Source organism: Vombatus ursinus, unplaced genomic scaffold, assembly GCF_900497805.2.
Source record: "Vombatus ursinus unplaced genomic scaffold, bare-nosed wombat genome assembly UNPS02000580.1, whole genome shotgun sequence".
In the NCBI taxonomy this organism is placed as follows: Eukaryota; Metazoa; Chordata; class Mammalia; order Diprotodontia; family Vombatidae; genus Vombatus; species Vombatus ursinus.
In genome coordinates, this window is record NW_020940358.1 from 8266957 (window position 1) to 8282612 (window position 15656).

The 15656-nt window shown below is 41.3% G+C and overlaps 2 protein-coding genes and 1 pseudogene across 3 annotated transcripts in view; 2 read left to right on the plus strand and 1 right to left on the minus strand.

Moving 5' to 3' along the window:
* LAMA5 (laminin subunit alpha 5) overlaps window positions 1-2432 on the plus strand; it is a 119667-nt gene extending 117235 nt beyond the window's left edge. The window contains exon 80 of the mRNA XM_027850165.1: window positions 1197-2432. Within this exon, the coding sequence (XP_027705966.1) occupies window positions 1197-1345 (149 nt within the window). The 3' untranslated portion in view covers window positions 1346-2432. The remainder of the gene's footprint in view (window positions 1-1196) is intronic.
* Window positions 2433-3061: 629 nt separating this feature from the next.
* On the minus strand, window positions 3062-10893 carry ADRM1 (adhesion regulating molecule 1). Of its 2 annotated transcripts, none has more exons than XM_027853393.1 (10): window positions 10789-10893; window positions 8862-9072; window positions 8138-8254; window positions 7664-7787; window positions 6735-6821; window positions 5285-5366; window positions 4878-4999; window positions 4250-4407; window positions 3687-3789; window positions 3062-3299 (listed from the first exon to the last, which is right to left on the minus strand). In XM_027853393.1, the coding sequence occupies exons 2-10, from the start codon at window positions 9069-9071 to the stop codon at window positions 3193-3195; spliced, it is 1110 nt and encodes a 369-aa protein (XP_027709194.1). In that variant the 5' UTR covers window position 9072; window positions 10789-10893; the 3' UTR covers window positions 3062-3192. The 2 variants fall into 2 exon arrangements, with proteins under 2 accessions (XP_027709194.1, XP_027709190.1); XM_027853389.1 differs by having other exon boundaries at window positions 4767-4999.
* Window positions 10894-14008: 3115 nt separating this feature from the next.
* On the plus strand, window positions 14009-14976 carry LOC114034594 (annotated as a pseudogene).
* The last annotated feature ends 680 nt before the right edge of the window (window positions 14977-15656 follow it).

Sequence of the window (15656 nt, forward strand, 5' to 3'; positions counted from 1 at the left end):
AATGTATATAAAGTGCTTTCCAAACCCTAAAGCAATATAGAAATGCTGGCTATTCTTATGCTCGTTAGACAGGGGGAGATGATCTTAGTCTCTGTTTTACATTAAGAGGAAACTGAGGCTTAGAATGATGACTCAACCCATTCATGGGCACTAGGCGAGTCAGCAGTAGAGCACAGCCAAGCCTAGAATCCTGATCCTCTGCCCCTTAGGATGGTGCTCTTTGCACTGCACGATGGACAGGGGACACTAGAGCGAAAATGGGAAGACTCCATTTTGAGCACAACCTCTGACGCTAGTTGTGCAGCCCTGGGCAGGTCATGTGGCCTTGCTGAGCTCCAGAATGTAAAATGGGGCTATCAGTACTTGTATTAAGGGGTATTGTGGACTGTTTTGTAAAACTTAAATCACTAGGGGCAGCTAAGTGGTACAGTGGATAGAGCACCAGCCCTGGAGTCAAGAGGACCTGAGTTCAAATACGACCTCAGACACTTACCAGCTGTGTGACCCTGGGCAAGTCACTTAACCCCAACTGCTTTTAAAAAAAAAAAAAACAAAAAACTGAAAGCACTCTATAAATGTCAGCTGTTAAAATACAACAATCCTGCTGTCCCTGTATGGATGTCATCAATGCTTCCATACCTTTCTTCAGATTCTTCTCGCAGTGCTGAGTTTGGCACAGTGAGATGTTTGGAGTATCAGCTTAGCAAGTGGAATAAAACAGACAAGAGAGGGCTGCCTATGTTCCCTATGATTTTTTATAGTATAGCAAAGTCCCTCTTAACCTTTCTTCTCCATATCCAAAAATCAAATGTTCTCCTAGTAAAAATACCTCTTCTATCACTTCCAGTACTCTCACCTAAGGACCAACAGCTGACAGCCTCTTAGTGTTAGGGACACACTGGCAGTCTGGTGAAGCACATGGATCCCTTCTCAGAATGTTTTTAAATGCATAAAATACATAGGATTACAAAGGAGACCAATTATATTGAAATAGTTACCTAAAATATCACACACAGACGCATATGCCCTAAACCCAGGATAAGAACCCTTGCTTTAATGGAACATGGGTTGGGTGAAATTGGGAGTAAGGGTAGGGAGTATAGATAGGGCTGCTTAATTTACTTCCAGGCTTAACTGTTGTTTTCTGTTGACTTCTTGTCACCCCCTCCCCTGCCTTCCCCTCCTCCATCCCACAGAGACTTCAAAGACCATGGTTCCACCGTCATCCCTACCTGGTTACTACGGCTGTATAAGGAATCTTGTGGCAAACCGTCGCCCTATCAACCTGACACGCACTGGCATTATCGAAGGGTCAGTGGGTGCAAGTGGCTGCCCAGTCATGTAAATAAATGGCCCAGACACATAGCAGATTAAAGCTGCCCTGCTGCATAGAGCCCCTCTGGCCCCTCTCTCTGGTTAGTAAGTATTGGCAGACTCTGGACTCCATCATCTTTTCAGTATTTTTCACCCCATGAGGAAATTTGGATAACTGACTTAAGCATTAGACACTTTACAACTCATTATGTGTAAGCAAGTAAATTCAACATATCTTCTATAAATGAAGAACCAAAAGTGGGGCTACACATTTCTGGGCCTGAGATGGTGCTAAGAAAAAGTGGTACTCCAGTCATGCTGCTGGTTTGCCCACCATTCACAGAATCTCAAAGCTGGAAGGGACCTCCAGAGGGAATCCAGTCCACCCCACACCAAAGCAGAAATTCCCTCTCTCCCCCTGCAACATCCCTGAGACCATCCATCCAGCTTCTGCTTAAAGATTCTAGGGATGGAGAACTCACTACCTCTCGTTCCGTTTTTGAATAGCTCTACTCCTTAGGAAGATTTTTTTCTTACATTAAGCCTAAATCTCCCTCCCTGCAACTGTTAGCCACTGACTCTAGTTCTGCTCCCTTGGGCCAAATAAAAAAAATCTAATCTCCCACATGACAGCCCTTCAAATACTTGAAGATAGTGATCATGTCCCTGCATCACTGAGTCTTCTCCAGGTTAAACATCTCTCATTCCCTTAACTGATCCCCATAAAGTGCTTTGAGTCCATATATTTATTCCCATTCTATGCTTCCAACCCTCTTCCTTCCTTTCAGGGTCACATTCACTGATTCTTGTGATTGTAGTACAGATCCAATGACAAAATGCTTCTTCTGTCCACCTAGCTCATTTTGTGCACTTACACATTTACATATGTTTTTTTAATATACATATGCATATATATATATTTGTGTGTATATATCTAGATGTACGGGGGATGAAATCTTATGTCTGGAAATGATTTATAAATTATGTTTTTTATATGATTGGGTAAATATTATAAAATGGGTTAATCTTTTATTATCTTTCAACGAATTTCATTATGACCTTTTTCACCCTTTTTCAATGTAGAATGAAAGCTTTGTAAATCACTGGTACATACTTTTGAAAGCAAAAATAATAATAAATAAAAAAGCTTACTTTGAATACTGATTAGTGAAATGAAATGGAAAAAATCCTGTCCACTTGGTCAGAGAGGGCTTGATGGCAGCATCAGCCCTGATACTAAGCTAGGGGCTTTGTCCAAGCAACCAGTCTCTGGCTTAATTTCACCACACACACACCTTGGGCTATTTTTAATTTATAAGTCTGCTCCTTGTTTTGGAGATTCTGAAAAATCTCTTTAAACAACCAAGCTGTCAGTCTCTAGATGCATCTGAAGCACCCAGGATAACTTTTTTTTTTTTAATCAGTACATTTAGGGAGATTTGCTTCAAATCAAAGTGATGGAGCCACATCTGGAAAAACAGTTTATTTGCTCTGGAAAGCTGACCCACTTGCAGCTTTCATGTGGTATATGTAATTTACCAGATGTCACCCAGGGAAAACTTGTCAAGCAAGGTTCCAGCCCTGCCTGCAGACACTAACAGGATGTCCATGACCAACATTCTGGCACTCAGCTCCAGCTCTCCATGAGCTCACAAAGTATTTCCTCACAGACAATTTGTATCTGAAGACCAGGCAAAGGGCATTTGGTAATCACTCCTTCTATTTCTGGCACACACAAAAACTAGAGTTGGCAGATAAAAGAAAAGTCCTTTATTTTGTAGGCTGAATGTAGGCATGAGTGTATGCAATAAACTAGTGACACTACTGCAGTCACTTAATTACTAAGAATTTCCAATATCTTAAAAGACAGCAAATAATTTAATCTAAACTCATATCTTCCTCTTCGTCTTTCTTGTCCTTTGCATCTCCTTCCTTTTGGTCTGACTTGGCATTGTTCTGCATGGCTTTGGCAAATGCTTCGACATCTAAAATATCATTAAAAAGATATTATCATCAGTCTTGCCCCCTAGGAACACTTTAATAATCAGCCAAGTTGCTATGACAAAAGGGAATTAAAATGAAAAGTGCAGATTTTTTAAAAAATCTGCAAACCTAGCAAGACTACAACAATTTTTCTTTAAAACCCACACAAATTAGGCTGAAGAAAGATTACAATTTGCTCCATTAAGCAAATCAAACTTTGTCAGATGTGCCAAAATGAAGTGTTCTCTGAACATTCTTACCCAGGAGAAATGTTTCTAAACAAATCATTACATAATTTAGGCTGTAAAAAAAAAATTTTAACTGTTACATAAGAATTCTTAAAATCTTGAACAAATATTTCATTGAAGGGAAGCAAAAAAGGTACTTACCACCCTTATTTGCCGCATCTACAGCTTCAGTTGGTAAACCAAACTGACTCATAAGTGGGCCAAGCTGTCCTGAGGCTAAGGCAGCACTGAACATACTTAATGCCTGTAAATGAAGAGCATTCATGAAAAATGACTAAAACTTTCTGGTTTTTTCTACTATTAAACTCCAATTTTTTCCTGGGCATATACCTAAGCCCAGCTCTCCAAGGAAATTAATCAAATATCTCCTATGTACAAGATACTGAAACTGCACCAGCTAGCACCAAGCTCTGTCTGACAGTGGAGGGAGCCACTGTTTCTGAACACTTATGTAATGTAACCTAGGAGACAAGAGAGAATGCCTAAAGACCCACAGGAGGGAGGCCTAAGCTAGTGAATCACATGTGACAAAATCTCCAAATGGGTACAGCACATCATAAAATTTCTTTCGACTCAAAAGAGAAAGAAGAGGGAGAGGAAAGGGAGTTCCACCATCGTATGGGACGATGGCTAGGAAATGTGACATAAATTTTAAGCTTAGCTAGCTGGCAAACAGAAGTAGAAGTTGATGACCATATTCCTACCTGCTGAAACTGAGGAGAGGTCAGTGTGTTCTGAATCTCTTCTGCAGTCTGTGGAAGAGATTCTCCAGAGGGAAGATAAGGCAGCAACCGCTCTTGGACTTCAGCATTGGCCAGAATAGGAGCCATAATCTCTGGAGTTAGTACACTGGCCAAGTCAACTAGGATATAACAACAAAACTATAAGTTCTTTGGCATTTACTATTTGCTGCTTACTGGGGAATGGAGTGTCAGATTTCAAGACTACAAGCAGCCAAATCACCCAGTGAAGCTTCCTGAGAGAAGAGAGATCTCTTCATTGGCTCCTGCTTCTTGCCAACGGTTCCATTCTGCTTGGCAGAAAAGTCTCAAGCTCAGCATTTATTGGCAACATTAGCCTTTTCCAGGGTGATATGCAAACCAACAGTGCCATAGAGAACACTTTCACTAAGGGCATGCCTTCCCAATCCCCTTGAAAGAGAACAGGGAAGTAGCAGGCACCTTTACCCCAACAGCTTTCAGTCAACGAAAAAACGTTTACCTTGCTGTCCGCCTCCTGCCCCAGATGGCACATTCATAGTAGCTAAAATGTTCTGAAGGTCACTCAGTTGAATGGGCTGGGTTGGGCTTGTTGCTGTGCTGGTTCCATTACCTGAACTCGGTGCAGGGCTTGGACTAGTTGCAGAGGCAATTGCTTGAGCACTGGGTGCTGGTGTAGCACGAGCGGAAGAAGAGGTGGAAGATGGGGTTACAGAAGCTGACTGGCTCCGGGAGCTGAAAGCAGAAATAGCATCATTAATAAGTAATATGCTGATTTCTTGCTTTAAAGCAGAACTGAGGAGTAATGGGAAAAAGTAATCTCATTTTAAGTACATCAAGGGAGATCCTATGTACTAAAGTACCCGTGAAACCTTCTGCAGTGCAAACATTCACTCCCTGATCTATGTTTTAAGGCTAGACTTCCAAGTGCCTGTGGCACTGCACACCTGGGGTAATTTTCTAAAGTCTGAGTGCACAAGATACAGAACCAAAAAACAAAGACTGCCGGCAAAGCCTCACCTCGATGAAGAGCTGCTTGTTGGAGGCCCTCCACTCCCAAGTAAGCTAGCCAGACCAGGACCTGTCAGTGCACCAAGCCCACCTACAGTGAGGAAACAAGTGTTAGTTCAAAAATGGCAGGTGCAGCTTCTCCCTTAACATTGGCATTCAATGACAATTTCTGTCAGGACTGATTTGGGGGAAAATCTACACATGGTAACTGCAGATTTGTGATCAAGAGCAAGATGTGTGATATCCCAGGCTTCTCAACGGAAGAAAAGTGAAATACCTCTGGTTTATACAATATCCTGTCCTGAGCTACTGTCATTTGACAGAATTTTCCCAACATGAATAGTAGAAAAGGGACAGTGCTATCCAAAATAGGCCACGATTCTCAGTGGAAATTAGCCTCACATCATCTCTCAATCTTGTTTTCTTATGAGAAATCTGAAGAGCAACTGTACTTTATGCAATTTATTCAAATGGTAGACTTGAGAGTCAGTCAAAAGACTCAAGTTCTAAATCCTAGCTCTCTCACTTACCTGTGTAACCTGTGTGACCTTGGACAAGTCACTTCCTCTCTTTGGGCCTCGGTTTCCTCATCTGTTAAATGAAAGGGTTAGACTAGATGACATTTAAGGCCCCTTCCAATTCTTAATCTATGAGTCTATGAATTCCATTAAATCTGATTAAGGATAAAATCAGAGTGAACTATGGAATATTTTTAAAGACATAAAGGGACTTTGGGTACACACAAAGAAAGTGAAACTAAGTCAGAGCAGTGTTCCCAGTTGAGGTCTCAAGGTGGTTGCCTCTAATGAAAAGATAAAAATCAATTATCATTGCAAATTGCATACATGTATACATGTGCATGGGGTCGAGGGCTTCCTGCTATTTTAAAAGTGTAAATAAAACTGAAACCAAAGTTTGAAATGTTGTGATGTTGGACAAAAAAGCCAAACTTGATAGAAAAAGGGCTTTTAGGATGAAGACCTCCATCTGGCTAGGCAGACTCAGATTTGCTTCTCATCAAATAGAAGTGGTTCCCCACTTGTGGCCACTAGAAAGCTCAAGTAAGTGAGTTTCTATATATTCTATATATTCTACATAGCAAGCAGGTAGCTTGCAGTATATGAGGGAAAATATATTCTAACCCTCAAATCATTCAACATTTTACACCTAACAGGAACTCAGATAATCTAGTCCAACCCTTTCTTTTCATAAATGAGGAAAACAGGCCCAGTGACATGAAGGGGCTTGCCTAAGATCACATAAATGTGAAGTGGGAAATCTAGGATCCAAATCTAGGTTTTCTGAATTCAGATTCAGTAGTCTTAACTACACCATACCGACAACAACAGCAACAGCAAAATGAGTATATGGTCTATACACATTTCAGAAACAATTAAGACTGAAGGCTTAACTGAAATGAAGAAGCACCTCCCTTCAGATCAGGAATCTGAAATCTTACCAAGTCCTCCCAAGCCAGTTGGTCCAATAAGTTGCATGAGCTGGTTATGACTCATATTACCCAGAAGGCTCTGCAAACCACCTTCACCTGAAAAACAAAAACACTTTAGACACACCACACCAAACCAAACTCAAAGACCAATTTTGATTAAGAACTTTTTAGTACACAATCTTTAAGTCCTACACAAACAAAGTTTGAGAAATAACTATACCACACCACCTTCTCACTAACAGATTTCTATCAACAGCAAAATAAGTATGTGGTTTATAAATATTTAACATTTCCCAGTAAAAAGCAAATTGCTCAAGAACAATTATAACTGACAGCTTAACTAAAGTGAAGAACCTTAAGTTACTATCTTTGAAATCCTACTACAATAAGTCCCCAGAGATGTCCAGACTTATTTTGAATTCATCTAATGTGACTTGACATTAGCAGTTCACTGGCTAAAACTTTAAAATCCTATTAAACAGAGACATTACCTATGATAGTTTTTGTAAGCAGGATGTAAACACTATATTGAAAAGGGAGATCATAAATCTATCCAGACTCTCAGTACTAGTAGTGCCATCAAAAAGTTGATAAATAACTGACATTTATGCGAGCTTTGCAGAGCACTTTAACTGTACCTACATTTTTCCATTTGATGTTCATAACAAACCAGTGAGGAAACTAAGGATGAAAGATGTTAAGTGACTTGCCTTCGATTATACAACTATTGAGGGTGGGAGGCAGGAATGAAGCCTAAGCCTTTGCTAACTCCAAGTACAGTGGTCAGCCCAGCATACCATGTTGCCTGTCTCTCAATCTACGCCCACTTTTAACAGAACAAACAAACAAATCCAAAAAACCTGCCCCACAGTGTTGAGAGTCTAGGGCATTTTGAAAAGGTTTCCTACTGACAGTTAAACTGGAAAAGGAGTAACTACCTCCAAGTGCTGAAAGTTCATGGCCTCCACTTCCGCTTGCACCCAAAGCTCCTGGCATAGGTGGATTATTCAAATATTCATTTACTTTCCTGCAATGTTCTTCATCCTTCTCAGTCTTAGGCTCCTGGAGAAGGAGAACTGGGGTCATTAACATAATACTTCAAAAGGACCAAGATCCAAAATATCTTTGCACTGAACAATTACCATCTTTCTTGTACTCCTCACTTGGCTTTATCTTCTTTTTATGTTATTTCCACAAGGGAAATCCTGACTATCAACATAAACATTTATGCTGTGTACACAGTAAAGCCCTACAGAATGTTCATGACAAGGAACCAATAGACCAAATCATTTTGTTGAGGAGGAGGGGGAAAAGATGATCAACCCATACATATATAACTGAATCCATGGTTTAAAGAACTCAAATGAAAATTGGGGTTTGGTGAAAAAGGTGAAGTCAAAAATTTCACTAACCTGCATCCAAAAGAAGAGTCGCTTTGATCCTGCCTTGAACTTCAGTACATATACTCTACCAGTAGTGCACTGAGGTACTCGCTTAAATTCACAGTCATCAGGAAAAATAATTAAGTCCTGGACAAAAGATAGGTAAAAGATTATTGAAAGATCAGAAGAAATCTATTTTCTAACCCACTCTGAAAAGATGCTGCTGAAACCACCTCTTAAGATGTCTCATCAGGGGCAGCTAGGTGGTACAGTGGATAGAGCTCCAGCCTTGGAGTCAGAAGGACCCGAGATCAAATCTGGCCTCAGACACTTCACATTTACTAGCTATGTCACCCTGGGCAAGTCACTTAATCCCAACTGCCCCACCAAAAAGCAAAAATCACACACACACACACAAAAAAGTGTCATGGCTAAATGTAAAGTAATTAACAGCAATTGATTTTGCTGACTGTTACAGAGCCAGATCTAAATTTATTTTCAGACATTACAGATCATAGGATCAGAGATTTAGAGTTGGACAGGTCCTTAGAGGTACTCTAATACAATCCTCATGGAGAAACAAAGTGTTTGAATGATTTGAAGAGGTTACATAGTTCAAACTACAAACAAGTGCTACCAAATTTTTTAAAAAGACATTTCAATGTTTAAAAAGATATAATAAAAACACTTTTTAAAGAAAGTATTAAAACCAAATTTCTTCACTTTTAACTGAAAAATTACTGAATTTACTTACATCTTCTACATTACCAGAAGTCCTATCCTTCCAACAGAAATGAATGAGGGAATCATCAGTTTGCTGAATGTATACTAGCCCTTTCCGTTTATCTGGGGTAACTGTAGTTCCTTTCAATGACATTTTTCCTGCCCGAAACTCCACCAAGTATTTGCTGGATGAGCCCCGGGAGCCTGGGACTAGGCTTGGAAACAAAGCACCTGAAGTCATTCTGAAATGGGAAAAACAGAAACTTATACCCTATATTTATTTCTTCTATACAATATTGTCCTAACTGTAAATTTTCTCCAATATGTAATCCACATATTAAATATTAATAACAGCACTGAAAATTAGTCCCTTTGAACCATATCAGGTAATACCATAGCTCAGAGTGAAGGTGAGTATGAAGTAGCTCATCTTAAACAATTTTGTTGAAAAATAAGCAGTGGTCAGTCCACATCCAAACCATACCCTTTCTCACATATCCCAGAAAAACAAACACCCAAGTTTCAGTGACCTTCAATACCAACAGAAAGACTTGAACATCAAGAGGTCAGAAATATCTTAACAAAAACAACCAGCTTTTGTATGGGCCCGAATCATATTAATGAAATTCCAACCTCAAGAGATCATGGGATCACAGCTATATAGCTAAAAGGGACCTCAAATCAAATCCACTCCCCCCACCCCCATGTCACCAATTTTACAAATGAAGAAATTAAAGCCCACAGAGGTTAACTGACACAGGAAAGTAAATGGGGATTGGAATCAAACTGGGGTTCTCTAACTCCAAATATAGCACTCTTTCCTATAGCACCATGCTACTCTATGCTTTTAAAAAACCATTTAAGAAAAAAAAAAAAGAAAAATACTTTGCAACTTGCTGTTCCATTGAGAATTTCAGTAAAAGTTAAGTTCCTTGAAGAAAGAAAATATTTTTTTCTATCCCCAATATCTAGCAGTGTCAAATAAATGTTTACTGAATGAATTATGCTTAAACTTTTTTTCTCACAAAGTCTCGATATTTTTTTTTTAAGAAAAAGTTGCCCACCAAAGAGTGCCTTGTTTCTGCAACTAGATAAACTGAGGGGACCCAGTTTCACTTGCATAAACTTTCTTTCTTCTGAGGAGAGGAAGGCAAGGGGTTTGAGAAGGGACTTCTATTGATGAAACTATTCCTTTGAAGGTCCACAGTCAACCAGTAGTTGGGAAAAGACGGGGATTCAAGACCACACTAAAACACAGATTCCTCCTGCCAAAGGGACTATTCATTCAAGTGATCTTCCTCCTTCTCAAAGGCTGGGGCAACATGCCTGCCCGTCCAGGCTCCCCGCCGGACCGGCACTAGGTGCCGGGACAATACAGACAAGCACTGACAGGACACAGGCGGAAAGGGATACTTTGGGGAAAAGGGTCCCTAGTGCCCAAGAGAAACGCTGCATTACTGGACGAAAGCACAAGCAAAAGAGTGGAAGAGGAGGTGCTTTATTTGGGGCGGGGGGTGGGGGGGCTGCTGAAGATACGACGAAAACTGTAATGGGGAGGCCAGTCAGGCGGGGCATGCGAGGGTGCCGGAGTCGGGTGGAAGCCGAGGGGAGCCCTCCTCAGTCCCTCCCCCAAAGCTCCTCCTCCTCCTCCTCCAAGCGGCCACTCCGCGCCCCCAGCCCCACATCTGGCCTTGACCTCCCATCCCAGACCTTCGCCACCCGAGGCTCAGCCACGACCACTTCGACTTCTGCGCGTCCCTCCCCGCCCTCGCCCCCCGCCCCCGCCCCCGCCCGGGGGAGATCCTCCTGGCCCCCACCTCCCCCACCCGGCCGCCGTCACCAGCCCCCGCCCGCCCAAACCGTCCTCTCCACAGCCCGCCTCCCCGACCGGCCCGGACCCCGGCTCTGGATTTCGTGTCGGGCTGGGCCTCGGGCCTCCGGGAGCCGTCACCTCTCACCTGAGGCCTAGGGTGCAGACCGCGGGTGAAGCAGGTACTACGACTCGCTCTTCCTCCTCTGCAGCTGCCGGCCCGGCCGGAAATCTCTTATTGCCCCACCTTCCTTCCGCTCTTCGTGCTGATTGGGTTTGTACTGACGCTCTACCGGCGCTTCTCTGAGACCGATTGGCTTCAGCGGCCGCCCATCATCCCTCCCCCTCTCCGGGTCTCCCTCCTCCCTCTCCTCTCTCTCGCTTCTTTCGCCTCCCCACCCCCGGCTCATTCCGCCGACCCCACAGCGCGAAGAGGAAGCCCCATCCACACGCAGAGTCTGGCGGAGCAGAGCGGTCCCTATTGTTGCTGTGTCATAGGGGAGCGGCGGCGGCCCCTGGCGGAGGTGCCTGGAATTACACAGAGGCCTCTTGAAAAGCCAACTCTGTGTAGTGTACTTCGGTTTAAGAAAACCCAGGTCCAAATAGGTGACTTTGCAAAGCAGATCACTAAGGAAAGGGTTATATTTGTAACACCCCATGGCAATAATTAGCTTCCTTTAAGCACCGAAGGCAATAGCTCCCCAGGTCGAGATGGTTCCCTGCTTTTCAGTTTTAGGGAGTTTATTTTAATAGACCAAAGTTCTGAGTTGTTACAATAGCTTTAAACCTTCAGTTAGGAAAATCCCCAACTTTACATTTATGCCTATCTGGAATGAAACAACAGATGATTACGGCCATGGATAGAAAGGCACAGGAAGCTGGGGAAAGAGCCAGCCTTTGCTCAAGCTTCATTCATCTCAGGTTTTCTGCTCTAAGATGCTTGTAGGAGATAGATAGATTAGATAGATACATACATACACACATATACAATTTATGCTTTTCTTTTTTTCTAATTTAATATTTTATATTTTCGCCAATTACGTGTAAAAATAATTTTAACATTTTTTTTTAAGATTTGGAGTTCTAAATTTTTCTCCTTCCTCCTTACCTTCCCCTCTTAGGATATTAAAAAAATATATAATCCCTAGTAATTTTAGCATTCCACATCTTGGGTTCTAGAGGTGTACTCTGTTCTTTCTAGTTCTCTAAGTCTGCAAGTAATTGACATGACCTCAAAAAGCCACTTGGACCCAGGAGAGATGAGGGCCTGATGACTCTTCACTATCTCCCTGGTCTGCCACACTTCAGTCCTACTTTGCTCCTAGGGTGTGTGTTAGATTGGCACCTGTGCTCCAACCTAAGGAATGTGGTTTTAACTAGTTTGGTAATCGATAGATGACCCCTGGGCAAGGCCAAGTTTCCTCAGCCCATCCAACCTTGATTCTTTGCCTAACGTCTAGTAATGAGGCTGATTAATTTGGAATCTTATCACTTACTTTAAGTAGGAAGTTGAGTAAATCAATAACCCCCATCTTTATTTGTTCATTTCCTTTAAGCAGGGATGACTACTAGGGAATTTAAAATGTGATTTGATCTATTGAAATTAAATTTGCATGCAACTTATTGGGATTATATACATCATGAACAGCATGGTATACCATGGTATACCATCCTAGGGTTAGAGGCAGGAGAGAGAGAAAGGAAGATAGAACCAATGTAGTACCTATGGAGTTGTAGATTTCCCAGTAGACTTACCCAATCTAATGCAGAGCCAAGCATATCAATATTTGTCAGCCTTAGTTTTTTCATCTGAAAAATTAGGTGGTATGATGAACCCTCAAGTCCCAAGTTCAGGTTCCTTTAAACTGTCCTTGAACAAGTACTAAATGAATCAAAACTATCTATTCTGGAATTTTCAGGTAATGTTAGCACTCCACATGTTGAGTTCCAGAGGTGTACTCTGTTCTTTCTAGTTCTCCAAGTCACAGGTAGTTGGTATGACCTCAAAAAGTCCACTTGGGCACCAAAGAGAGAAGAGATAAGAGCCCAAGTATGTGCCAGAAACAAATATTAACAATGTTTGTACTGTTTGTTGTCTTTGTGTGATCCATCTTTTGTATTCTCTTCTTGTCTACCTCTACACTTTCTCATTAATCAAGTAATAGATATTTATTAAGCACCAGGCACTACGCTAAGTGCTGGGGATATAAATATGAAAAAAGAAAATTCTTATTTTCAAGGAGCTTACGATCAAATGAGAGAACATAACATACAAAAGGAAGCTGGAAAGTATAGGTAGGGGATGAAATGGGGTGGGGGGTGGGGATGTGGAGAAGTCCCAAAGTAGTGCAGCCAGGTGAAAAATAGAGGCTTAATGAATGTTTGACTATTGACTGACAGTAGACATTTTAAACTCAACATTGTCTACAACTGAACTCATCTTTCTCCTGAACTCTCCTCCACCCCCATCCCTTTTACTATAGAGGATGATTACCACCCTCCTAGTCCCTCAGGCTTGATACCTTGACACTTGACATCCTCTACTATCTTTTAGCCCCATATTCAAATTGTTGCCAAGGTCTGTTGATTTCATTTTTGCAATATCTCTAGAATATGCCCCCTTCTCTCCTCTGATACTGCAACAACCCTGGTATAGGGCTCTCATCACCTCACTCTTGGACTACTGTCATAGCCTACTGGTGAGTGTGCATGCCCCAACTGTCTCTCCACTCCAATCCAGCCTCCAAAATGATTTTCCTAAAGTGCCGGTCCAATCATGTCACCCCAGGCCCCCTACTCAATGACCACCAGGGCTCCTGATTGCCTCCAGGATCAAACACAAAATCTTCTGTTTGCAAGTAAAAGCCCTTCATAATTTAGCACTCTTTCCAACCTTCACACCTTATTCTCTGCCCAACTAAAGTTCCATCCTCAACAGGAAGCCTTTCCCAATCCCTCTTAATTTGAGTGCCTTTTCCTTCTTATTTCCAATTTTTCCCTTTACAGAGCTTGTTTGTACATATTTGTTTGCGCGTTGTCTCCCTCATTAAATTGTGAGCTCCTTGAGGGCAGGGACTGCCTTTTGCTCTTTCTGTAGCCTCAGCACTTAGCACAGTGCCTGGCACATAGTAGACATTTAAGAAATGTATATTAAAGAAGGCTGGTTGCTGCTTACTGGACAGAGCAGCTGGGAACCAATGAAGATTTCTGAGGGCCTGGATCCACGTCTTCTCTCAAGTATTCAGCTCCATCTTCAAGGTGATAAAATAGAAGGCTAAACTGATTGAAAGAACTTAATCAATGGTTATATTCCACATTGGAAGCAAAGCTCAGAAACAACTAAGAAACTCTCACTTTAAGTAATTTCAATGGCAGGAAAAAAAAAAAACCATGCCTACAACATAGAAGAAGCAATGGAGAAACTCATGGGGCCTGATAAGCAAAAATGGGCTGCTATAGATCCAGAAGACTATATGGCAGCTGCTGCTATAGCCTTTACCCAAATCTGGGCAAGGCAGGGTGAAGGTGATACCATAAGAGAAGCCAGATCAAACCAGTATGATCCCTGACCTGGGCAAGGCACTTTCTCTACCCATGCATCTTCGATGCTCACAAGATCTTATAGTTTCAGAGACTGACTCAGACACCTCCCAAATAGCCCAGAAGCCAGTAATGAAGAGGAAAGTGCTTCATAGGAAGCCAGATGATGAAGTACTGGTTACAAATGAGTCTGTTATAAGTGATTCAGGGTCTAGTATAGAAAATGACATGGAGTTCTGATACTTGAGGGGAAGATTAATGAATTTGCAGCCCTGCCAGGAAGACAATGAGGGTTAGGCTGAAGGTATGGATAGTTCAGAAAAGTTGTACCCACAACATTCATACTATGACATTTCTCAGGAAGAAATCATCTGCCACCTACAAAGAAAAGCAATGAAACTTCCAGCTTACCAACAAGATCTGATCGTTTCTAACCGACCCAAATCATTCATCCTTCCAAAGCTGGATCGGCTAAGCCGAAACCCGAGAAAGATTGACCGAGTAGCCAGGTTACTTTGAGTACAAAAGAGATTGGGATTCAATGAGGTTCCCTGGAGAAGATCAAAGGAAAGACCTTCGTTGGGGTGTTTGAGAGCAGATGATCTGTCGGTCAGAACCCCAACCCAAGCCTTAGCACATATATGTCCCCAACAACTACTTAGTACCAACCATGAAGAAAAGATCTGCCTTATTTTGGGGTGTGCACTGTGACCTAGAAACAACTGACTCCAAAACACATCAGATGCCAATTAACTTCCAAATTACCATTCACAAACCCAGCACTCTTAACTCTTAAGACAAATCATGCCAGAGAAAGAACCAAATTTGTAGTCCTTTTGTCACATTTGATAATAAGCACTACTTATTATCTGTGCCTTTTTCCCATTTGGCCAAGCTGAGTTGTTGTGTGATTTTATTTTTATAGATGCTGGGAGTTAAACCTATCTTAATAAAGAATATTTTAGAAATGTTTAAAAAAATGTTTATTGACTTTCATCACGCAATATAGTCTAATCTCTACAAAATACTGACACCCTAGGATTAAAGCAACCATTGTACAAATGTTTTATTCTTAGAAGAAAATACCTTTCTTTTTTAGATTAGCTCTTATCTAGACATTAATGAGAATTCCCACTTCCCAAAAATTTAAAACATTACTGTCTCCTCATAGTTGTGATTTCCTTCTTGTCCAACATGCAAATCTTTAAGTTCCCTAAGAAGTAATAAGAGGTTTAATAAAAAGATAGAGATTAGTCTTATTGGAAAGCAAAATCTCTGAAAATACCATCTATACATTTACTTTATGTTAGTTTTACATTAATTAATGCTAAAGCAAAATGGAAATGCTTTGAAAGTACCAAATAACCACATTAATACGTGTTTTTGCTAATTACTAATTTACTAATTACTAATATGCAAAATAATTAGTGAAAAATAATTACAAGTATTAATGTCCATTTGTGATAACCTAACAAA